General features: G+C 32.9%; 1 protein-coding gene across 1 annotated transcript; it reads left to right on the top strand.

Annotated features, from left to right (window-relative positions):
- Nucleotides 1-256: 256 nt before the first annotated feature.
- On the top strand, nt 257-22,523 carry LOC143198325 (calcium-activated chloride channel regulator 1). The gene is made up of 5 exons (XM_076407481.1): nt 257-828; nt 18,333-18,486; nt 18,546-19,747; nt 19,834-20,479; nt 20,567-22,523. The coding sequence occupies exons 1-5, from the start codon at nt 679-681 to the stop codon at nt 22,033-22,035; spliced, it is 3,621 nt and encodes a 1,206-aa protein (XP_076263596.1). The 5' UTR covers nt 257-678; the 3' UTR covers nt 22,036-22,523.
- The last annotated feature ends 4,951 nt before the right edge of the window (nt 22,524-27,474 follow it).

Raw genomic sequence — 27,474 nt, 5'->3', positions numbered from 1 at the left:
ATAAATTTTTTCTGTTAATAACACTTAAAACAAAACTCGGTAATACCGCATACTGCCGAAACAATCTGGTACTTTCGCCAAAACAACGTTTATGCCGGCGATATCTTGCTGCCACAAATGCATCGCGCAAAGCCAAAATACTCGCCATATACACATACAAGACAGAGAGGACGAACGGTCAGTGGTGGGGATTTAGAACCCTCGAGCAGTGCTACCTGACTTACTCAAAACTCGTGCTTTACCGTATAGACGTATCAGATGCATCCTGCACCGCCGAGGAGTGGGAGTTAACGTCCATCTTCATTCGCACGACATCGCGGTATTTCGCTCGAAGCTCAGCGTACTTCAGTCCGACGCCGGCTCTCGTCCGCAAAAGGTTCGGAGTGTTGTTGAACTCCCATCATCAGTCGCTCGTAGCGTCGTCTAACTGTTCACCAAGCGTAACGTCACCGGTATTTGGTTTGTTGATATTCACAAGAGTATCCGTGGTTACCCAGTGGAATCGATAAGACAGACAGTCAGCGGGACAGTGATTCGTTTTTAAGACAGTGACATTTTTCAACTTTTTTTGGATACAGTTCGCGAACAGTATGAGGTCGGACTTCTTATAGTCCTTGCGAGAAACTGCCGTCTGTACAACCGAAACAAAGTTTAAAAATTCGCAAAAATCCCGACAGAATGGCATCGAAGACCAGTGTCGTCTTCTTGTGCCTGCTAGGATTCGCTTACAGTTTGGAACTCAAGAACGGTGCTTACGAAGAGTTGGTAATTAAAATTGCCGATAACGTCCCCGAAACAGATTGCCGAAATATTTTGGAAAACTTAGAGGTAAGTTTATTACACTATTTGAATAATTTGCAAAAAAAAAACAAATATTGAAAAACAAAAAGCGCGCCTTTTAATATCACCCCGTAATATCGCTTGTGCAATGAAAAATAAAACAAAACTGCAACTTAATATTTATCGTAAACAAAATATTTTATGCTGAGCATCAAAGGAAATAAACAGGAATTTCAACTCTACGAACTTCGAAGCGATTTTTATTGCGGCAGGTTCAACTATGCAGAATCATAATTCTGCCTTTTTTAAATTGAGTTATCGCCTTAATTAAAATAATTAGGATCAATTGAACGGTTTGTTAAAGTTCTGATTCTATTGTGCTATTTTTTAAGGATTGTTTTACATGAATGAATGGTCTCGCACTATGGGTACCAGTAGGCAATACGGTATCTCGAGTACCCTCATGTCTAGCAAATTGTAACTTGATAATCACTAATATTTGTTCGTTCTAGTTACAAAACTTATTGACCAAACAATAAATGAAAGGGTTTGTTACCCTAAATATATCAAGGATTTAATGCCAAATCAATTTTTAGACAAACCAACTTCAAATATATTGAGCATATCTGTATAATAAGTATTAATAATTTTATAAATATTTTACAGCTATCATAGAATTGAAAATTATTTTTGATTAATTTTCGATTATAATATAAATTTGGCAAAATTTACTAAATGGTCACAAAAGCGGAACTTTCCGTCGATTATCTCTTCATATCCTTACTTTTTTTTTATTTCCTGAGTGAGAATCGATATCTAAAGATCTCTGTGTAATTAATCGTTTCTATAAATATGTAAGCGCATCTGGGGACTTCATTCTGAAGAAATACTAGGTCACATAGGTTTTAAAAATTGCTTGTATGACAACTTATCATCGAATAGCTGCGGATGATTGCGATTTCCTTACAATTAATCTATACAGTGTGCTTCATACAACGTCAAATGAAACATGAGAAAAGTTATCCTACCGGTAACTAAGCTGTATGAGGAGAAATTATTACTTCTGAGGCATCCCAGTTTAGTAGACATCATAAGAAGTATGAATAACACACCAGATGCTGTTTTTCATTAATATTTAATATTATTAATGCTTATTTTATATTCAAAATATCAATTTATCAATATTGAGTATTTTGGTATACTTTAAATTAATCCACACTTAAAAACAGTTGCCTTTTTTGTACTCTCATTTTTCAGTTTGCTTTACGTCAAATAATTGAAAATATCTTATAAATACGATATAATCATATTAAATCGAATCGACTAAAATCATATATCATTTCTGAAGCGTTATTTAATGACGCTCGCATTCGAATCATTTATAAAACGCGAACAATGGACGATGTTTAAAATATAAAAACCACTAAGCGTGTTAGAAATTATAATGGCCTTAGTTCCTCCTCCCTGATCGAAGCATATCCGTTGTGTACAGGGTGTGACAGGTCCAACCTTTTGTTCAAACATAGTTCAGCGAGCTTTCCGGTAATGTCCATCATGGTCCGGTGATTTTTTACCACACCTCTTTGTAACGGATATACATCAGTTTGCATTCTAATCATTAACTCTTAATATCTCACCAAGCTGTGATAAAACTAATCGTCAAGTCGTGTATGGTATCATTCTGAGAACCCTCTCGTTAATTATGAGAATCTGCGGAATACTCGGCAGGAAGTGAGTTCTTTTGATAAAGAGTGGATGTTCTGCTTATTTTGGACAGCCATTTAAAACAATTTTGGCAATGCACTTCCGATATTGCGGACGGCAAGTAATTATTTCATTTTGCTAATTTACATCGCCTCATTATCCAAATAGTATCGATGAATAATGAATGGTATTCGACGTATCAATCGTAATGAATTTCCTAGTCGATACATTAACCGTTGAATATTGAAAATTTCGAACGTAGCTTAAATTATTCAAATGTTTTAATTACCGAATACATAGAAACTTGCAGCAATTGAACGCACCCACATTTAAGCATCCTAATTGCATACATTTCAACAAAATGCCTCATAAGCTATTTAGTTTTTAATCGTGTTGTGTAGCATATTTCATCATCCAATAATCGTTAATAATTTAATCATTTACAGTGTGATATAATTTGATTTATTACAATTAAAAGCATCAGAACGATATGAAAAATTAGTTTCAAAATAAAGAAAATGTAATCTAACCCATTTGAAACACTTAACATTCCTCCGGTTCTGATAAAACAACGAACAGATATAAAAATCGTTTTGAAACGCTGCACCATTAAAATTTTCTTTCATGCTAGAACAATTTTAACTGCCTCGTTGATAACACAGCAACGCTTGTATTTTTAATGGTACGTATGATAACAATGCACCATACTATTTGATTTATCGTGTTCTCTTTTCTTCAGGACTGAAAATAGTACATCATTTTTAATTACGGATAACTCGATGTTTTGCTCGTATATGAGGCGTCAGGAGTCGTTAGGAACTGTCGAGAAATCAAGCTGCGGGCACATTAAACACATATTTTCTCATTGCACACCTTTGACCGTGAGGATTTAACATCTCGAGGTTTTAAATCCCAAGAAGTAACGGCATCTCAGCATCACACTGTTTCTTCGTGCCACTGTGGCGCGTACGTGTGTGTGTGTGTATCTCCAAAATTTAAATATGTCCGAGACGGCTTAATCGTATATGTAGGACTGATGTTAATTTTTGAAATAAAACATAACGGAACTTAGCGAGGAGACTTGTTAATCTTTTCGATTTTCAATCTGAATAATATTTTCTAGAAAATCTTACGAAACTAATTTCAATTAACTTACCTTAATATTATTTAATGTGTTGTATACGTTTATTCCTAGAACTATTGGCATTTTTATTTCGACGTAATTATTATAGTAACGGCATCATTGTAAGTTTATTAGTATTCAAAGGTGATTTCTTGTAGGCTGTAAGGTGAGGTTCATTACTAAAACTTCCTCTTTCGTTTAACGGAAAAAATATTATTTTATTGTTTCCTTTTGTTATTGTTACTGTCGTTTAGGAGGAGGTTTAAAAAGCCTTCGTCTGTTAGCTTTGTTCAAGTAGAACGTTAAATCTAGACAACGCCTTATTATCAGTGTCGAAAGAGTTTCAACACTGTTTGTCTTGTAGGAGCTTTCGTTTTATATGAAAAACAAATATACGAAGGTCGCGATGAGAGTTATTTCCTAATCTCTGCATCGTAATCACAACTATTTTAACAATTATAGTCAATGGTTCATTGACATCAGAATTTATCAAGATTCAATATAGCACCACCCAAGAATACGTGATTAATTTCAATAAAAAGCCAGATCCAATATGTTTCATCATTTTTATAAATATAAAATATAATTATTATTAGCAAGTGGAATTTGGGTTACCCTTTGAAAGGACCTTCTCAGATTTACTGTAAAATACCCCTGTTCGTATAATATGTGGATTTATAGAGCACCTTGCCCGTATTGTGTAGGACTGCGTGGGAATATTTCCCACTCATAAAAGGGTCCAAGGTAGTAGTGGTCCGTTCAGGTGGTAGCAACCTGTGAAAGAATGTTTCGTTGAAAGGGATACTTCGATTCGGTTACACGCTTTTTGGGAAAATTTTATTCCACCTGATATTAAGGGATTAAAATTCGAAAGGGTTTCAGAAAATAGATCCTCGTCCAGAGGATACTATTTAAAAATTATATTTAAATATTTGAAATAATCTACGTTTTTATTATATAATACTTTAATACAGTAATTCCGTGTACTCCTGTTGAAAGATCTTAATATAAAAGTGAAATTTAAATTCCGTAAGGTTTCCAAGATGAGTGTGAATTTTTACCGTTACATCATTATTTATAATACATTTCCCGCTAGGGTATGTTCATGATTCCCATATGACATAATCATAACTGTTGCTGACCATTATTGTTTATTATTATAGAAAATAGCGTCCAGATTGTTTCAAAATCGACCACACGTAATTTTAATGTGACTTCAACATTATTAAAAATTATTCGGTTGTCCACGAACTTATTCAATTTACACTATAATAAAGCTCTTAAAAAGTCATTACCGATTAACACTAATTATGGCCCAGCATGAACTCTAACCGAATGTAATCTCTTTAAACATCTCCAACATTTTTGTGATCACAACAGTCACTTAAGCATTAGCAACACGTCGATCGTGATGACTATCGAAAAGTTATCATGCAGAGGGCATCCGTTTTTTGTCGTCTTCGAAATTATTTTATTTCACGCCGAATAACCGCTTTCAATTTGTGTTCGATAAGAAAAAATGTTATTGGGTATCGAGCAGTTTTTCCAGTAATTACATTGGATATATCGTGACTTTGTACATTCTAAATATTTCAAAAAACAACCGTCAAAAAGATAAAACTGGATTGCAACGGAGGATAGCAAAGTTTGTAATAAAATCACTACAAGGGAACGGTCTATTTATGTTTAAGGAAACAAAAACTGGGTAATGGTATTTCTCGCCATCTGTTATTTTTCCCAGTTTATTTTACCAGCAAAAAAGATTGCTTTTGCGGAAACCATCTGAGGGTTTTTGCCAATAAACTTGACGACTTTTAGACGAAACAGTATTTATTATTTACATTATGTGTATATAGAACAATACAGATGTTAATTTAAATACCACAACGTTAAGTATGGCATTCTTCCCATTAAATATTTTTTACTTGGCCTTATAAATTTTAATTATGAACATATAATACAAATTAGTTTTAAAATCTCTAAAGGACGATGTGTTTTGAGATTATTTACGACCCATTTAGAAGACCATAAGAAGTGAAGCGTAGCTCAGACAGGGCACAACTGATATATCGGATCAAGTACTCATCGGAAAGAGCCAAAGTCTGGAGAATAGGGTTGGTGGGTGGTTTTCCTTTTTCCCATTTTAATGTTTCCAAGTATGTTTTCACCGGTTTTGCAATATGTGGCTGTTCTTCGAACAGTGCTCTCCTCAAATGCATCAATTGTAGTCGATAGGGATCCCATTGATAGTTTCATCTAATAATACCTTCAAATCCTCGTCTCCACATTTGTTTGACTGTTCAGAATACTCTTTCTCTTCGGTGTTAAAATCACCACTTTTAAAACGTCGAAACTAGTACCAGATGAAATCGATAGAACATAGTTGCCGTAAGCTTCACACAGCATTCGATCATCTTCAGCCGCCTTTTGCTTTAAACTGTAAAAATTTAAAACTTCCCGTCAATACTATTATCTCGGTACACATTTCAACGCACTGAAAAATGTCAGTGAGGTTGAAATTTCTTTAAGAATTTTCAATATTTAAATTATTTTAACTTTCATGGCGTGATACTTCTACGGTGTACTGTTTGGTGCTGCTTTTTCGCCGATATTAAACACGTAGAAAGCTCACCAAAGCCTGAACACTCGAACCTTTCTGTTTTTCAATGTTGGTCTTTGTATAACATTTAAAATTTCTGAAAAATCGTTTATTATCACGAATTTGATAACAGCGAACACTCGCATATTTTAAACCACAATAGTTCTTATTTATTATCACGAGAAAACTAATAGATTTTTAAACCGCAAAATGTTTCTTGTTATGGCTTAATCATATCCAAAGGCTCATTTAATTGAATTACAGATAATCAACGCATAGAAAATTGGTTCATATGCAACGTTCTAACAATACTCCCATGCATGTTCAGGAAGCCAGCGGTATAAAATGCTAATATGCCGGAAATTATTGCTGGCGTCTACAACTTAATCAAATAATTTAAAAGCGGCTACTTTATATCTTACTAGTTTAATTATAAAGTCATACGAATAGTCATATTGCGATAATTCGACAAAATTTCGTAATTTTTTCTGACAAGACTTGGTCCCATCCCAACCATGACGTATCATGTAACCCACGCCCACTAGCGGTACAATACAAAAAAAAACTAAGTACGATATAAAGAACCTACTTTCTATTAAGCCGAACTACGATTAGCAATCCACATATTCGAATTCATATTCATGGACGTGGTACAATACGTCATTGTTCTCTCTTGACGTTGAAGAATAACCAGTAGTGTGTTGTGGGGACCTGGCCGCCGATAACATCGGCATACAGGAAAATATACGCCCTGGGACATTTGAACTCTTGACTTATTTCTGACCTGATTACTGGATTTGTCAATGTATCTAGTCGTCCTGACTGACAGGAAACCCATAGAAAACATAATATAAACGAATATTTTAACTTTTACTAATGTTATATTTACATAAAAATTAGAATACGATTTACTGGTTTGTATTTATATATTCAAGATCCTTTCAGTTTTATTATTGTTGTATATAATTTACGCACATTTCGAACTTATTGATGGGTTCGTGTTTTTTTTTTGAAAATTTTTATTATAAAATATTAAAATTTCTCAACATTCTTAAGAAAGAAAAGATACATTAAAAAGGCATAAATCATGAATATGGGTTAGAAAGTATATTTAATCAGTATTTTTATGCCTAAGTTCAGGAAGTGGCTCAAAAGTTTAAATTTTCCGGAAATATCTCATTGTCATCCCAGGAATAGAAATATGCATATTCCTTGGCGGTGTTGAGTATAAGGAGCTAAATTTAAGTATTGTTTCATTCAAACTCATCGTTTTACTGCATTTTATTTAACAAAACGGGCGGTTCTTTAACTGCGCTGTAGTTAAAATATAACAGGCCAATTGACATGACACATAGATGGCGCTACTAGAATTAAATCCATATGTTTTTAGTTAGGCCTAACCCTCAAAAGATGCGTGTATAAATTTGACAGGTGTCGGAATATATTGTTTTTGGAAGGGAAAAACTACAGTTTAAGCAAAAACTTGGCTTGATGCCGAGTTTCCGGACACTGCCCCAGGAAAATCAACCATCAAGGATTGGTATGCTAAGTTTAGACCTGGTGAAATGAGCACCAAAGACGGTGAACGCAGTGGACGCCCAAAAGATGTTGCTACCGACGAAAACATTTAAAAAATCCAAAATGATTTTGAATGCCCGTAAATTGAAATTGAATGAAGTAGCAGACCCTCTAAAGATATCAAGGGAACGTGTACATCATATCATTCACTAATATTTGGATATGAGAAAGCTCTGTGATAATGGATGAAACATGGCTGCATCATTTCACTCCGAAATCCAATCGACAGTCTGTGAAAACGATGGCAAAAATCCATGAATTGGGCTTCGAATTGCTTCCTCATCTACCATATTCTCCAGATCTGGCCCCCAGCAACTATTTCCTTTACTCACATCTCAAAAGAATGCTCGCTGGAAAGAAATTTTCGTCGAATGGTGAGGTGATCACCAAAACTGAGACCTATTTTGAAGCAAAGGACAAGTTGTACTTCAAAAATGGTATCGAAAAGTTGGAAGGTCACTATAATCAGTGTATCACTACTGTGAGAAAAACTAATTTTGTCAAAAAATGTGTTTTACTATTGGGAGGCCGAGGACTTTACAATTAACCTGTTATAATGGGTTCTCTGTCAGGATCAACAGCTGTTATTTTTAAAATTAATTACATCTTACATTACAACTTCAATCTTAATTTATTACTACTGTTCAGTTGTACTTTGCATCAATATACAAGCAGGAGTGTGGAATGTTATATTAAATCAGGCTACTTAATCTAAAGTTAAGATTAAACTCTATACGTTATACAAATTTCTTTAAAATACAACAAAAAACATACAAGTTTACGTGGTTTGATTCGCTTCAATATTTTAATTTCCCGCGTGTTGTCCTGTAGCTGTATTGCTTCCACGTTGCTGTGATTTAGCAACCTTATTTCATTTTTTAAGATCAAATATTGGTAAACTTAGTAAATTCATCTATATATTAATTGACTTAATGAAAATTTTGCGAGTCTTTTTGAAGTTAAAGCACGGTTAAAACTTATATCGAGGAAGAATTTTTAGAGCTAAAATCACTTTTAAATTATTCTCTTCACTTTGTTATAAGAGAAACCTGACTAATATATACTTAATACATTTTTATGGGATTTGGGAGTATATACTGACTACCCAATGCAATTTTTTGATTTTAACCCGTAACGTGATGTAATAACTGATATTTCATTTTTCATTAATTTCATTTTTTCTTCGATGTCGCTGTGAAACTAAATATTAGCCAAAACACGATTTTAAAATGGAAACTATGAGCACCGCTGAATTATTCACGGGAATCAATTATATTTACCCGAAATAATGGTGCAGCGGTCTAAATAAATAATACACGTTAGGAATCTATATTGTGTCAGCTACATACGGTCATCCCCGATTGCACCTATATAATCAGCATAAATTAAGCTAATATCCGAATTTAATCAGCCGTTACACGTCCCGAGATGATTATGCAGCTTTCACCCTCGGGCAATTTCGCGATATCCCCTCGATCCAGCATCATCCACCCGTCCCTCAATCGGATTGATACAATTACCGTGCAGTTCCTAACAATCCGACCGAAATATTTCCTTCTTGTGCTAAGGGGGGCCACCGCTGCGTTCATTAACGCAGATTCTCTTTCGGCGCGAAGGCGAATGAATTATCGCCGAACCTTTTATGTCTTGAATGCCGAGATGAGTATGCAACTGAAAGTAGGTTGGCGGTAACTCGGGTTCTTGGCATTTCTGGTTACATCACATATTGGGAAATAGTTCCGATTGATTATTGTCGTCTTCAGCGATTCTAATTTGAGGCATCGCAGGGAAATTAAATCTATTATAGTTAAGAAACTGATTTTGGGTTTTCGGAAATAGTTTTAAGTAAAATTAGTTTATTAATTTTTTTAATTGTCTGCATTTTTTTTCGCAAAAACCCTTTTTTTAAATCTATAGATTTATAGTTATCTAGATCTAGAAATCTATAGTTTTGGTTGATATAAACCTTTTTCTGCCTACCCTGTTGACTGTCCTGATTTCAATCGAATATATTTTATTTCTATTGTTTTATAATCCAGTTATCTTCACTGAGCGTACAACTTAACATGGATTCCGAACCACAGTTCTTGGCACTAAGCCTATCGACTTGCGAGTGATCAACTTAAAGATCATTCCAGAAGACATTCGGTCTTTCCCAGACAGATTACTGGCGTGAATAGAATGATTTTCCTTGTCGTATTTTGCACCGTTTTCTAAAAACTGAAAAATATTTATGTGTATACATTCAGCTATAAAATTATTAATTTTCCTGATACTAGTGCTTGTCTCGTCGTAAAATATCCGTAGTATAATACCTCTCTCATATTGTTTCGAAAATATTAAAGGGGTGTTTTAGATTTAGAAATTAAAAAAAAAACTTAAAAAATATTTTTATATCTTAACCCTTTAAAAATATGTCCTTAAGAGGATTTTTCAAAAATGTGATACCTGAAATTCTACCAAACCGATTTATTTGAATTTGAAGTGTCAAACAATTTTTTTCGCTCAGTTGCAGCTGTTTAAAAACACAATAAATTTGTTTACCATTTTTTACATTTCGTAATATTATAGAAATAGCAAAGTTACAAATTTAGTTACAGTATTTATTAGAAGGGGCTTAAGAACTATCTAGGATAGACTTATGAGCATATTCTTAAAGGATTAAGCTTTGAATATATGAAAAAAAATATTTTTGCAAATTTACAGTATAAAATAAACGCCATTACAATCCCCTTACTTATATAACTTAGTAATATCTAAAACACCATTTAATTGAATTACAGATAATTGATGCATGAAAAAATATATAGAAAATGTGCATAAAATGTTAATATGCAGGAAATTATTAATAACGTCTACAACTTAATCAGCAAACAATACAATATCAATATAAATAAAAACAAAACAAAGAAACAATACTTAGCGTGCAACATCAACTTGACAAATATTGAATATCGCCTATACTTAGGACAAGGCAAAAGACGCTATGTAATAAAAGAACTATACGAGGTTCGGTTTCCAAAAACTTAAACTATCCAAAAGACAGACCTGCGCCATATGGCTCCCAGGGGAACCAACCGAAGCGATAAAAGTGCCGAAGACCGTAAGGAGGATGGCTTGACATTATCGAATTTCAATTAGCAGTGGCGACGTTTCTACGGTGTCACCGTTTAAGAAATTAAAACGCCGTCAGTATCAGTTTATATATGAAGACACGCCGGTTCGACGTCAACGTCGACTATATGGAAGTTTATTAAATGGGCAACGATTTATCCATCCGAAATCGTTTATCCGTCGGGCCGAAATATGTTTCAAGTCGAACGCACCGAATCCGAATTTGATTTAAATAATTTTTTTGGAATGGTACGGGCGGTGACTTGGTACGGACGGACTCGTAACGATAAGTCAGCGAATCGTTTTGACGGGTGCAATTTATCCGTCGATGGTCGTTGTTTTCCTTAGTTACCACAACGAGGACCGATAGAAACCGATTATTTATGGATATGCGTGTTCATAGTCGTATAACTCATTTGTACCATTTAAACGATCCACATCAATCATTAATACATTTTGGGGGACTTAGAATATTTTTAGACGAAAAATTCTACTGTCATATGGAATATTGATTCCAATGAATTGAGTAAAAGCATTTTAAAAAACATACTATTATATAATCAAATCTCTGCAAAATAATTCTTTGCTTTAATTAAAATACAAATTATGAAAACTTTTTAAGTCGTGCCTAAAAATACGAAATACAGTCAAGTGTTATGTTATGTAAATAAAATAAAACTAACTCAACCCAGTCTATTAATCAGTAATAGAAGAATGACTTTTCATGAACAACACATTATTTATTAAATGTACTATCAGACAGCTTCTTGTTGGGGAATGAATGAAACCTACTAAAGAATACAATCTTTCTATGGGCCCTGATGAGCACAAACTTATTTTTTTGCAAAAACAATAATCATCACCTTCTCTACTAGTACTGCTACTCACATGATTCTCATGCTTTCGTTATTTTCTAATGCTTTCTGGAAACCAAGACATGTTGTAACTAGGTTGGTCTAGGGCTCCATTTTATTTCAGGTGACAATTTAAAAAACTTACCAACCATTCTTTCTATGCGCTCTTTTAGTTGTAAAGATAAACAAAAGAGTAAAATGCGTCAAGCTGCAATCCTGCTGGCGATATAATCTCTTTCGTACAGACTTTAATCAGATGTTGAAACCAAGAAAAGTTGAAAGAAAAGCGGAAGTTCAACAATGTAGCTCTTAATGTAATCTAAAGTTGTAGCAATTACTGTACTGAAACTAATTTATCAATGTATTCCTCCAAGTATTCTAGTTCTATAACCGAGAAAGTGTTACGTCTTATGCTATGTATGATAGTTTGAATCTATTTATCTTTTCTACCACCGTATTCATTAATATTTTTATAGAGGGACAGAATCCTGAATGTGGCTTTCTTCCTTAGATAGGCGCCTCCGGTAGTAAATTCTCGCATGTTCAAAAGCAGCCCTATTGACATTTTTTTAGTATATGATCGAGACGATGAGATAAAGTTCGAGATAAACAAGTGTTAAACAAGCAACATTTATCCACGTTAATTTCCTACATGTCCCTTTCTGTGATTTGATAATTAGGCCGTAAATATAACTCTTATATAAGCTTATAGATTGTACTCTAACCTGTCTCACACTAATGTAAAGGTATATATTCAGACATAAATAAACAAACAATAAAGAAAGCATTGACATTCAACAAACAACAAATACACTGTTACGTCGCAACAAAGATTAACATATTTAGCGGTTGCTTTTTTGCTTACAAGAACTACCGAGTTATCAATATTTCGATATTTTAAAAAATATCGATATATCTGAAAAAAAATGATTGATAGCAAATCATGAAAGATTCGTTTAATGCCTAAGAGAAATCTCATAACAAAAGTTCGATACACGTATCGAATTTTTTCCGCCTATCCTATTTTTCCACGCAAAACTCAATCCTGTTATTTATAAAGAAAACCCAAAACAAAAATTCGATCGAAACGCCTTCGAAGATCCTTACATTAAACCATTCATGACATTCCTTAAGTTTATCATTTACCATCTACATTTATATGATCATAATGTCGCGGGAGTCATACTTAAATTATCCCTGTGCCTAATGAAATTTAAATAAAAAATTTTGAAACCATCTCAAATTAAAATTTATTAATTTTTATTTAGTAATTTGTCAGAGCTCTGTTGAAATTTGTTCAAAAAAGAACATTCCTAGACATTGAACATGAAAATGCATTGCAACATTGAAAATGTATGCACTATTACATACCAACTCTACTCTATCATAATACACTTCTGACTAATACTTCCTTTCAAGATCAAAGTCTTGTATATTATTTCTCAAATAATAGCTGCCTTTGAAGATCGCTATAAAAAATTTATTTTTACAAATAGTAGACATCAAATAGTGCAAACCCTCTTCCCTTGTCTGTTACGGACATCTTAATAATTCCGACGTTTCGTTGCCTACCCCCTCCCCCGCCCGCATGACTCCCGCATATTCCTTTGACATTTTACCGGCGAAGACACAGGGAAAATTATATCCATCGACCAATATACCGGTGGCGACATCAAAGGAATGTTTACCGAGGGGAAATAATCGCTCCCTTTTAAGTAGTTTTCTTTTGTCTCAGATCGTCGGATTAAACTTCTTCGGAAGTCCTGCTAGGGTCTGGGGGATTCGAAGGGGGTCAGAAGCCACGGTAGGCTTTGATATGCAGATGAAAACCGGCCCGAATTGCACAAAATATGTAGATGCGCCCGCGAATGTCATTTGCACCCCCCGCGACAGTGGTCCACACCGCCAACAGCTCGGCAGCCCCCTCCCTCGAACTCCTTTGTCCCGCCACCCACTGCAGCACCACCCGCGCTAGAAATTTAATTACGAGAAGGACCTGCCTGTTCAAAGTCAGATAGGGTGCATAAATGGTCGTCATTTAGAGTTTTAATTAAGGACTGTGGGGTGAGAGATGAGACGAGTGCTTTCGGAACCAGTACGGATTGTTATTACAACCGTTAGGATCGACGAAAAGTGACACTGGTGATGTAACGGAAGGGTTGGAAATGGTTAGCGGATAATTAGTGACACCCATTATGTATTCATTTGTTTTTTATTCGAACGGTTAACCAGGACCGAGATTAATTTAAATTCCATGACTATATACCGTCAGATTTTGACGATTTTTTGTTGAGATTATATAAGGTGTGCCCATTATTAATTGAAGTTATAATAGGAATCAATTAAGAACATTTTACAAGTAGTTCATAAAAAATATTTGCGCGTCATCACCATGTGAACTCATATTGTACCAACAAATTGTTTTTTAACTGTACAATTATGGTTCCTCTCAACTCAATTTTATTTCGCCCAAAAAAATTAAAGATCATTTTAAGCAATAATTTTTTCTGTGTATTCAGTTAGGTAATTACCTGCGATGGTATCTTTGTTGGTTCTGAAAAACATTATGACACAGGCCTGTATCTAAATCGCTTTTTTTTTAATTTTAAACGAACCTAATCGAACTATCCGAACGTTGTTTCATTTCTGCTACAATATCATTATATTTTAGTTTTGATTAAATTTGCCTGGTCAGCTCTATTGGAAATATAATTGACATTACATACAATTCTAATTTTGATAGCAATTACTGTTAGTTAACAATAATGAATAACATTGTTTTATTATGTACAGTATTTGCTGTCCATTGTAATATCACGTTTTTTTTTATTAAACAAATAAGAAATTATTACTCATTGTTTAAGTAAAATTATAGCGACTAAATTAAATTACAAAGTCCGTCCCTGATAGTATTCACGTGGTAATTGACCAGAAGGCAGAAGATCCTCGAGCGTATTTATATTTACATTATTTCAGTTAGGCTTCGTACGAAGCATCCAGTAATCACGAGATGCAATGTAACTTTCTCACGGCCTTCCCATGGGTTTGCCCAGCTAACAGTTACCTTAAAATTAGTTTTGATTCCGAATCCATTAGGCATTTTCTGTTCACTGACTGGCTTTTCATTTATTAATATTTTAATCCGTTGTAAAAACTTTCCCAAATTGGTTCAGTTAAATCACTAATGACCAACATATTAAACAAACTTTAAAATTGATTTTACTGCTCGGAAAAATTTCGAAATGTTCTTATATTTTTGAACTAAACCAATGTAAAATACGAAGTGTAATAATTACAGTAATTACTCCTGACATCTTTTAAAGTATTTAATTTAACTGTACTGTATCATTCTTCATTGTAATCATCCTTTTGTTCGCAACCGCTGAAAAGGAAAACAATAAAATATTTTGTGTTCGGTCATAACGATTACCGAATATAAATCTGACACAAATCTCCTCGTGTATTATATTTAAATGTCAATACGAGCCATATCTAGATCGATCCGAATTCATTTAAATACCACTATAAAAATAAAAGGAATTTTGATATAATACCGAATGCCGTCTTTCTGGTTTCAAAGTTTCGTTAGTAATAGAACACCAGTACCAACCACAAGCTAACCTCTTTTTTTACTTCAGTGATTTTTTCATCGATCTGAAATCTACCGTGAAAATACCACGTCTACTGTTCCAATATTTATAAGAGACAAAAAGTACAGCAAAGAAAAGTGAAGAAATTAAACAAATCAGGTTTTTGTGTTAAAATTGAGGGAAAAGACGTTTATAAGAAACTTTAAGTGGTTTATCATTTAAATTAAACTTATTTTTGACAATTTACTCTGCCTTATATCATTTATATTTTACTGCATCTAGATCTGATTCCAAACAGAAAAATTTGATTGAAAATATTTTGGTAGTTGTTACAATATCCTTACTACAATTATCTTGCAAATAAAGTTATAATGTATAAACTATAAAACAAACAATAAATTTTCCAGAAGCCTTAAAACGCAACCGACTTTACAAGGAAAGCAGAATGATTCTTCTTTTTTTATTTTTTTAATTACGCTAGCGGTCTAATTGAAGTTACGAGGTAAAAAGAGCGCCATGTTTCAACCGCAAAAGAAGCGAACTGTAATTGAATTTCGAATTTCAGCAGCTGAATATTTCCGTTAATTTTATAAAAAGACGTTGAAGCTTGACTTATTTTATGTATTTTTGGTTTCGGCATGATCATCTTTTAGTTTTATTCAACCACAATGAAAATAAAAGCGATAAAAGAAAAAAAATGAAGCAGTTTATTTTATCGCTTATCTAAACTATTGATTATATTTTTTCCATAAACAGTAATAATTTTTATGTATTCATGTTAATTTTATAAATACCTGTGAATTATTTAATTTAAAAATCGAAAAAGTACCTACAATATTTCCATAATCTTTAACAATTTCCATAAATGAAAATTGCAAAGTCTCGCAACAGTTTTTACTGTTGGTCGCTAAATACTCAGGTTCTTATATTAAATTTAATTAAAAAGTTGATGTTGTAGCAGGTATCTATCCATATACAACTTTTACTGACGAAGAGGGCTTTAAGTTTTAACGAGTTTATCATTTCAATTAAACTTTTTGTAAAAATTATTTTATGTAAGAAATCAAATTTGCAGTCACACTTATTAACAGATTAATTAATCAGGAAAGTTATTGTGATGGATGACGATCGCTTGTTAATCGAATTACTAAGGAAATAATTTACAAACAATGGTTTAAAAAACAACCACTTTTTTATTAGAATTGCGAATGAGTATCAGCAAAACTGCGGTTAAAATTCCAAGTCAACAAGCGACAATCTTGTGCGGCTACAGTAAGTAACTCTCATTCAGAGTAATTTTTTTTATTCGCCTCTAAAAATATGTTCTGATGTTATCCGTATCAAGACAAGTGAATGAAATTTGATTTCCAAGAACATGTTCTCGGAATCTGTATTCAAATCTATTTGATATAAAAAAATGCTGACTTTATTTTGACTAATCTGCCGGTGGAAAGTATAAGATGGTGAGCTGAGAAGATGTTCATTTCGTGACGGTAAGTCACGATCTCTTTTTTCATAGTAAATGCCAGTGCCTTGATTCGATACTTACGATAACACCAAAAAAATGTTATTAGCGAAGGAATCAAATTGAAAGGCTTCTCTTATATAACTATTATTACTATGTCGTTTACTACATTAAAGTCGTGATTTTTATTGAGTTAATAAGTAGTACTTAATTTTATTCGCAACTATTTCTAAAATGTTAGAACTCTATGAAAATCTCTGTTGTATTACACCCTTGAGTTTTAAATTAATAATATCCATATTAACCAAGTGTTACTATATGTTAGTTAGTCCTTGAAATATTTTAAACCTTATATTACTATTCGAAGAACCTGAAGCTTTGTTTTTTTTTAATCATACCGATATTCATAATTCTTAACCACAAATATGAACATCAGATGACGTAAGCCAATATAAAATCACATTATAATAAGTGTGGGTTGGAATAACATGTAATCAAGATGCACAGAGCTATAGAATTTTCAAGGTAACAATGCGAGGCGTATTTTTCCCATTTTGATTTAGTCAGACGTTGACCATTGTTGGTCATGATAGTATTAATTAAGTTTGATTTCCAATATAATGAGTGTCCGCTAAAACTTTTGAGTTTGACGGTTAATTATTTACCTTAATAAAACAATATATTATCAATTAATCGATCGGAAATTTGCATTTCATTTTAATAAAAATAGTACACACGATGTTTATTCCATCACACTTTCTCTTCAATAGCATCAATTTAATTGTTTGAAGAAGGAAAAAGAAATTTCCAATCATCTCCGCTGAAAAAGCTGGTAATTTAATAATAGTTTTTTCTTGTTTGGTCGTTCTAGTAATTTTCTGCTTTGAAACTTGTTCTCGTCCTTAAAATGCGTGAAAACGTAGGTCGATAGATACACTGTTAGTTACCAATACCAGGAAATATTTCTCCTTTTAATGTCGAAACCATATAGGTTTTTTTCGAAATAAATTTAATTTTTTCACTAAGGAAAGTTTTAGTTTACGATGAAGTATAGAGAGTGAAATGTTTACCTAATATGAATTACTAGGACAATGTATACTTTCTTCTATTGTACACTAATTAAGTTAAATAAACATTAATTTATTATTATTGAGCATGACTATTTTTATAATTTAATAATACAGTGCTTATTAGGTTTAATTTCTATTATTTCATCCCGTAATAACACAAACAATACCAAATAAAATCAAGGCAATCAGGCACGTCTTAAAAGCAAAATGTTTATACATCTGACTCATAAATATTTTCTTTTTGTAAAGCATATTCTAATTGGTTTTTATCGGTGTACAAGGTTGGTAAATACTACCTTTGGCACACAATAAACGTAAACGTGACTTTATTTAACAACCTCGCCAAAACGAATCGTAAAATATCAAACACTGTTTCGACGTAAAAATCAACGAAATATCGAAATTAACAACAGTTTGTCACGTGGCACTATCTCACCGGTTATTTTTCTTTACAGGGAACTCTGACAAGTGCATCGCAATACCTTTTTTCCGCCCTAGACAGTCGAGCTTACTTACAATCCGCAACTGTTCTGCTTCCTTCGGCATGGCCCGAAACCTGTGCGCCTTCAGCTGTTTTAGGTGCTTCCGGAGAATCATCTGATATAACAGGTATATAACTAATTAAAAATTAATTTTAAAAAATAAATAAAAATGTTATTTTGTTCCAGTGGTTCCCTCTGGACCTATTCACGGAAATCTTTACACTCAACAATCTCTCGGTTGTGGTCAACCCGGTGATCAAATCTATTTGAACTATGAGACGTTACAAGAGAAGAATCCAACTCTAGCTCGTTCACTGATCAAAGAATTTGCAATGTACCGATATGGAGTTTTCGAAGAGCAGGGATATTTCAATGATCCCGTCTATCCAATGTGTTACTACGACGATTTAAGCAAAAAAGCCAAAGTTTCTGCTTGTTCCGACTTGCCTATCTCGGAAAACGGATTGTGCAGTGCTGATTCTTCAACTTCATTCAACGCAACTGAATTAGTTGACCCCAACGCGCGTTCCTCCATCATGTTTGCGGCCGAAGCACCATCAGTATCAATGTTTTGCGATGACGGAAATCATGATCGATTCGCTCCCACTAAACACAATTTGATTTGTCAAAGAAAGAGCGTTTTGGAGATCATTCTCAGACATTCCGATTTTTCGAACAATAATGACCAGAAAAACTTCAACACTAACGAAATCACTGATACAAGGCCAACCATCGTATACAAGAAACAGAACCTTACCAGATACGTGTTTGTTGTCGAAAATAATAAAGATATGTTGCAAAGAGAATCGTGGAGCTATCTTCGTCTAGCCATGAGATACTGGGCATTATATGTTGTACCAGATAACTCTGAATTGGGATTAGTTTTATCTACCTCTCATCCAAGCCAAAATTTAAAACTTTTATCAGCCAAAACCAATTATAATGAGAAATTTCGTACAACAAATAGAGATAAATTTTATTCAGCTTTGCCATATACCCCAAGTGAATCACTTCAACCAGGATGCCTTCATTGTTCATTAAAAGTGGCTATGGATATGCTCACGGACCGTAGTAGAGATCACGGGCCCGCCAACAATGTTATTGTGGTTATATCACCAGGAATGATGATTACTGATCAAATCAAATCTATCGCTAAGGAACTTAAAAAGAACCACATCCGAGTAGCGTCCATTAATTATCCCGAAATTGTGAGGCCAAATACTTTGAGATTGTTAGCTGAAGAAACTGGTGGCGTTGATTATACGATCTTTGAAAACAAGTTGAATGTAGATTCAACTATGCTTACAACTTACTTTGAACTACACAATGTCCTTTATAACATCGTCGAGAAATTCTATTCTGGAAGCAGAGCTGACCTTCCGATTGAGGTAAATATATTTTTATTCGTTAACTTTATTAAAAATTAATGATCTGCTTTTGTTATGTATATATTTATGCCCATTTTTCATTACAGATTCATCGTCGTGAAATAACCGACAAAACTGGAAGACCATTAGTTAGCGGTACATTCATTATGGATCCGAGTATGACAGAACCAGCTCAGTTTACTTTCTTCACTCATAATACAGTTACACCTCTTTTCAAAGGACTTAAACTAACAAGTCCAAGCAACCATATGTACGATAGCAGAACAGATAGATTCATCGATTTTAAAATGATTACTCTGAATGCTAACTTGTCAGAAAGTGGTACATGGACATATAATGTTGAACCATATCCAGGAAATCCTCAACCACATTTCTTGAAAATTATGGCTACACCTATATCTCCCTATGTCCCAGTAGTGAGAACGTCTTTCAGAATTCATAAATTAAACCCTGCTTTACTGGTTCTGCTAGCTGAAGCTAAATATGGAGATTTGCCAATACTTGGAGCAAAAGTTGAAGTGACTATAACAAAAATAGGAATAAATGATACTACTCCACAAAAATCGATCATATATCTTATGGATACTGGTTCTGGTGATCCTGATATCACAAAAGGCGATGGTGTGTATACTAGATATTTCAGCCCAGATGACGCAGGCCTGTATACTTTTGAAACAACAATTACCAACAATGATAATACAGCTTACACCTGGAGTTCTGCAAAACAAAGTGGTAAGTGTGAAAAACAAGTCTCTATTTTTATTTATAGAAGCATTACACTAACAATAAGCATTACTAAATATTTTTGTTTTATTCCAGAAGAGAAACCTTGTTGTGGTAGTTCAATCAGAAGTAATGGAGCTCAACAGATCTCGCCATTCCAAAGAGTCCTGACCAAAGAAACATTAATGGTAACCCCAGAAGATATACGCATCCAAGTGGAAAGCTCACTATCAGTTGGCCGTATTGGTGATTTAAGAGTTGCAGTGTTTCCTGAAGACATGAAAGCAAAATTATCTTGGACTTCGCCAGATATGGGCGGACATAGAGTAACTAGATACGAAATTCGCTATGCATCTTCAATGAGCGATATTTTAGATAAATTTGAAACTGCCGCTTTACTTTGGGAAACTGGGACTGGTGCCCTTTATCCCATGGATCCTGGTTCAGAAACTGGTTATACTTTGGATATGTCTCACAACAAGGAACTATTAGACAAACCATGGTATTTTGCTGTTAAATCATATGGAACAATTGTTGCGGATCTATCCGGTCCTATCTCTAATCCTGTTCGTGTTTTCGTACCCTCTCCTCCTCCGCCGCCAACAGTAGCACCGACATCTTTGCCAAACGAACACTCTATTTGGCCAAATCATGTGAACCCAGTTGGAATTGATCCCGTAAGCCCCAGCATCTCTAAACCAATGTCACTTGGTTTGGAATTGATCTTACCAGTAGTAATTGGCATTATAATACTCTTGGTGCTTTTAATCGCCTACTGTTACTTCTGTGTTGTGAGGAGGAAGACCAATACAAACCATAAATCAGCAAAGGAAAGTACCATTAAAAAAGACAACTTGAGCTCAACAATTACAATAGTTCCTAATTCACCACAAAACAATTCTCCTCAAAGTCAAACCTATCAAAGCAATGAAGTTCCAGATCCTCACCAAGTTGGAGTCCCGGTAAATAATTATGCTTATGAAGATGAGACAAAAAAGAGATATTCACTGGTTAATCAGCAGGAACAACAGCTAATTGAGGAATTAAAACAGCAGCACCAAATACATCAACAACAAATGGATGCTTTGCCACCTGCATATTCTGGACTTAGTGTCATATCTAATAATACCATCAATCGTAATGGACAACCATTAAGCCCATATAATTCATGGAGTGCATCTCAGTTACTTCATGAACATGAGAGAAGATACAGCCCAATGGATAATATGATGAGTGAAGAACCATTGATGACGCACCAAGAAGTCTTGGCTCAGATGGATCACATGTCTATCAATGGACAGAGTATGGATCATATGAGTGTTAATGCTCACCAAATAACTGAACAGTATCCCCCTCCAGTACCACCTCTACCAGCATTCAACAATGGAGGTTACCCAGTAAATTATAGCATTTACGGTGTTCATCAAGCTCCATCGCAGCAAAATCAAATATACCAAAGTATGCCACGTACAGAACAGGTTGCACCATACAACACCAGTTTGCAGGGTTCCATGAATTCGGTCAACAGCGGTGAAAAAAAGAGAAGAAATGTAACGATGGTATAACAAATGGTTGTTCTTAAGACTGTAAGCATGGAAGAAAGTGAAGCCAGTACAAGTTTTGTGTGAATGTTTTGTATATTACTGTAAATATCCCTAAATGTAAATATTTTACTAGTCAGTGACACTGTATATTATTTAGTAACTCTGTATTGTTAATAATTCATGTCGTTTTCCCTGTCTATGCAAAAGTTAATCAATGCATTAACTACTTACCTGTAAATATAAATTGTTTGATGTAGTAGATTATTAGATATATCGAAAGCCAGTACTTATATAATAGATATATGATACCACTAGACATATGCATAGTATAATGTCGATAAAAAGCTTGTTTTATTTTTTAAAAGACTGATCTCACATTAATTTGTTTTTTTTTTCGTTTCTTCCGTGGGGTTTGATTTTATATATTTTATTGTAAATATACGTTTTTATATGTAAGATTTTGTACAAATATGTTTAATTTGTATGCCAGTAAATTAATTTGTATGTAATACCATGAGTTTCATTTGTCTTTAATAATTCTTTTTAATTCTACATATCCTATTACTGTTTAAAACATTAATATTTAAAACATTTTTAGTTATTAGCTTATTAATTTATTCATATAATTCCATCAATTTACAATAATACGTTTTTTATATCATTAATTTGTATAGCTACATTTAGTCAATTTTCTTTTTTAATTTACTCGATTTTAGTGTTTTCTTTAAAGATTAGAAATATTTGATTAGCAAATTGTTATGGAACTTTATATCGTTTCATCAGGTCATAATAGTCATGCAGTTTTAACTTCTTAAAGGTGGCGATTTTGATGAATATAATATCGCCTTTCCACCCTTCCAGTCGCTTCTTTCTATCAAGAAGACGGAAAACTTTTGTGCTTATCACTGTAAGGCAAGTGTTGAGTAACTTTTACTTAATATCAATAAATATTATTATAGAGCAATATTATTTAATTATTATTATAATTATTATTAATTAAGGACAAATTGAATTTTTAAGCAACTATAATTTTTTAAATTGAGGAAGAGGAACATATCAATATTGCCACAAGAAATACTACAGAAACATTAATATTATAAAGCTTTTTTTTATATAGATAATGCAGATGCAGATAGTAACAAAGATATATTTTTCTTTAAAATATTTGATTTCAATAAAAATATTGTACAAAGGAATTGTTATTATTAGTTCTTTAGTTATATCTCTAAAACGCCTTATAAATAGATATAAATTCTTAAGATGTTTTAAATTAACTTCACCTAATTGTTGACAATAAATTATATATTATTGCTGATAAAATAGTGCAGTTAATTTTAAATTTATTGTTCCCTGTTAAGTGTTGGGAAGAGGTAAATCTCTATAATTGCGCATTGATTACGATACATTGTAAACTTACAAAACTAACGTAATCTTTATAAAACTTGAAAACCAATCAATAAAGTCATCTGAAAAAACTGACAGAATAATAGGTGGGTCATTATCCGATCGCGGGGCAATGTTAAAATCAAAAGGATGTATTGGCGGCCGAGGATCATGTTTCCAAAATACGAATGTGAAAGAATTATTAATCCATAAAAATATAAAATATGTCTTTCTGAAACATACATTTCTCTGTAGCGCATTCGAATGTAATGTTATAATTTTCAATCTGAACATTTTGTAACCAGAATAAGAGTTAACCAGCTGTACAGTTTAAAACTGTACATAATTTTTATGACAATATGGTGAAGGATTTTTTTACTTGTTACATTTACATTTAAATATTTGGACTTTGACATCATATATAAATTATATTTATCTTTAGCATATTATCTTTTAAAAAAAGCATTACTGAAATAAAAGCTTATTATTACTTAATATCAGTTATTTTATTACAGCAAAAAATGTTGTACTCCGATTGAAAATGTGTTAAAAATTAATTGTTTTTTGAAAATTTAAAATGATAAAGTTGTTTTTTAAATTTATTACAATTATTTATTTACAATTTATTACAAAGATTACAAAATAATCATATAAACCTTTTTGTTTATTCTTAAGGATTTTAATTGAAGTTATAAACATCAGTAGTGCACTCAATTTACGGTAAAACTACAATATTTATTTTCAATATTTCCAAGAAGTAGGAACGAGTGGTGCGATCATTCTGAACAGCTGCGTTACACAATAAAGTTCTTTAAATTGTCTTTCCTACAATAAACACGTCCGACAATAATTTCTTAGTCCTTTCTCTATCCTCTCAACAAGCTACGCCAAACATCATTTCTGGTGAGCAATCCACTGTCCATGCTCATAATTCAGCCATCCAGGCCCATAACCAGCTCCAGAAGCTTGGACAGTCATTGACTTAACCAAAGCTTTTAACAAGGCTAGACACGATAGTTTAATTGCAAAAATGTGTCAGGCTAAGTCCACCCAATTGTCCAACCAACAGCTTTAATTAAAGTTTTCCTTTCGGGTTCATCGTTTCAGGTGAATATCAAGGAAATTCTCTCCAGTAGAAAATTCCTCAACGCTGATATTCCGCAAAGCTTTTCCTTGGACCCCGCTTTTTAATTTTTTTTTATGATCGACGGAGAAGCAGCTATAAGAGCAGCTCGATCACTAGGTCCAGTTGTTTAAATTCAGGAGGTTTGCAAATCAATCCTCAGAAAACCCCGGCCATAATTTTTTATAACAAGGGTTTCGCACTGCGCGTTTCGCAACTCAAGATTGATAGTGTATTCATTCGATGGCTGGATAATGTCACTCCGCTTCGACTGAAAGTTCGGTTGGCATTTCTTTATACAAACAACAACTCATATCCAGATCTTCAGAAAATGTATTCATTCCCCAACTGGTCGATATGCTGGGCGTTTAATACCTCTCGCCACTAAACTCTAACTAAACTAAACTATTTCTTTAGGCTGCAACGATTTTTTCCGTCCCTGCATTTCTTATTATTACTCCACACGGGATTACCCCGTCGTATGTAAGCTCATGTTCGTCAAATCACAGTTAGTTTAATAGCTAGATTCTGTCGGGCTCTTGTGCCCCATAACGCCAGCCTGGTTGGCGGGTGCCTTATCCCCAAAATTAAACTGTAGCGCACTGGCGATCTTTAGTGGTTTACTGAGAAGCCATTTGATTCTATATATCTTCCCCATCCTTCAGGCAATTTATGAATGCCATTTCAAAAGAACCGTTTGTCCTTTAAGCCGCCAGGTTTCAGGACAAAAGAAAAAAAATTAAAATATATTTTTATTTAAATGCTTAACCCTAAGAAATATATTGCTTAAAAATTAATAAAACATTATTTATTATTTGTTACTTTATCATATATAAAATGTTTACTTTATAATTATACGTTCTTAAGATTAAGTATTATTACCAAATTCTCACTAATGTATTATTGATGATAAAATAGTGAAGTTATATTTTAAATTTAAGTCGGACATATAAGGTTAAAACAAAAAACTATATCGTATCACAATATGGTGAAGGATTTTTGAAAATAGTATAGGACTGGTTTCTCTTTAGCATATTAGTATTTTAAGAATAATATTGTTGAAAAAAGGTAAAAATATTGTAAAATATTGTTATCAATTATTTTATCACATTTAAATATTAAACATTGTTCTTAAAATTAACTATTTTTTAAAGAGCCTCACCTAATTGCTATAAATCTATTTTTAATATAATATTTGTACTATCAAGTATTACAAACAAATCATACGCAGATATTTATTTATGCTTAACCATACATTGTAATAATATAACATCCAAACTAATAATGGAATCTGTAAAATCTGTCGAGGAACAAACATCTCATTTTTGTCAATAAACAAACACAACACATCAGATGGCACTTCAAGTACGTTAGTCTCTCACCAGTCGATAGATATACAGGAAAGTCATTACCTGTTTTATCGACAAAAAAATGACATAATTTTCAAAAAAAAGGAAAATTTTATTTTTTCAAAATATTGGCCACCTGATTGTATACATCTTGTCCATTCTTCAGACAATTTGTGAATACTATCCCAAAAGAATTGTTTGTTCTTTGAGCCACCAGATTTCAGGACAGAACAAAAAGAATTAAATCTTTTAATTTATAAATATAATTAATAATAATTATTATAAATAATTATAAATATAATATAATAAATAAATATTTAAATATTTTTCTTTAAAATACTTATTTCTAAGAAACGTATAGCTCAAAAATAAATAAAACACATATTATTATGTTTTCTTATTAAATATACGTTCTTAAGATTAAGTATTACATTATCACTTCACCAAATTGTCACTAATGTATTATTGCGATAAAATGGTGAAGTTTAATAAAAATGTAAATCAGACATTCCACCACCTGATATCAAATTAGAACAAAAAACCGTATCGAACTCACAATATGGTGGAGGAAATTGAAAAACTAAAGACTGGTTTTTCTCTAGCATGTTTGTTTTTTAAGAACAATATCGTTGAAAACAGATACAAAAGCATGTACAATATCATTATCAATTATTTTATCATATTTAAATATTAAACATTGTTCTTAAAATTAACTATTTTTTTATAGAGCATCACCTAATTATTGATAATGAATTTTTTAATAAAATGCATACATTATTAAGTATTACAAACAAATCATACGCACATCTTTGTTTATACTTAACTATACATTGTAATAGTATATCATCCAAAATAATAATGTAATATGTAATATCTGACAAGGAATCAGCATCTCATTTTTGTCAATAAACAAACACAATCATGGTACACATCAGATGGTACTTTAAGTACGTTAGTCTCTTGCCAATAGATGGATAGGGTTAAAATTAATACGATCGGACCAGCCTTAAGAAGTACCAGATATACCGTGAAGTTATTACCGTTTTTTTTTGACAAAAAACGACATAATTTTCAAGTAAACGGAAAAATTTATTTGTACAAAATATTGGCCACTTGACTCTATACATCTTGCCCACCCTTCAGGCAATTTATGAAAGCCATCACAGAAGAACTATTTGTCCTTTGAGAGGCCAGGTTTCAGGCCAGAATAAAAAAAATTTAAATATATTTTTCTTTAAAGGGAACATATTGCTTAAAAATCAATAAAGCACATATTATTTATTATTTGTTATTTTATCTTATATCAAATGTTTGTTTTCTAATTAAATATACGTTCTTAAGTTTAAGTATTATTTTGATTTTTTTTAAATATATTTTAAAGTCTCCTCTTATCAACTATGGGTTTATCTGGACTGGGCCTAAAGTTTAACGTGGGCGCCGAACCACGGTCCTCAGCATTAATCCTACCAACTGGCGAGTGACCAACTTTAGAAATCATCCCATAAGAGAGCCGGTCTTACCCACCCTGGTTATTGGCGTGACTGGGATCATTTTCCTTGTCAGATTTTACAATCTTGCCTAGAACATTCACAAATTTTAAACAAA

This window comes from Rhynchophorus ferrugineus, unplaced genomic scaffold (genome assembly GCF_030347505.1).
Source record: "Rhynchophorus ferrugineus isolate W39M unplaced genomic scaffold, kcgeb_rfMv2 rfM1, whole genome shotgun sequence".
Classification (NCBI taxonomy): Eukaryota; Metazoa; Arthropoda; class Insecta; order Coleoptera; family Curculionidae; genus Rhynchophorus; species Rhynchophorus ferrugineus.
Note: the sequence above shows the minus strand (reverse complement) of the source record. Positions and strands in the feature narration are given on the sequence as shown.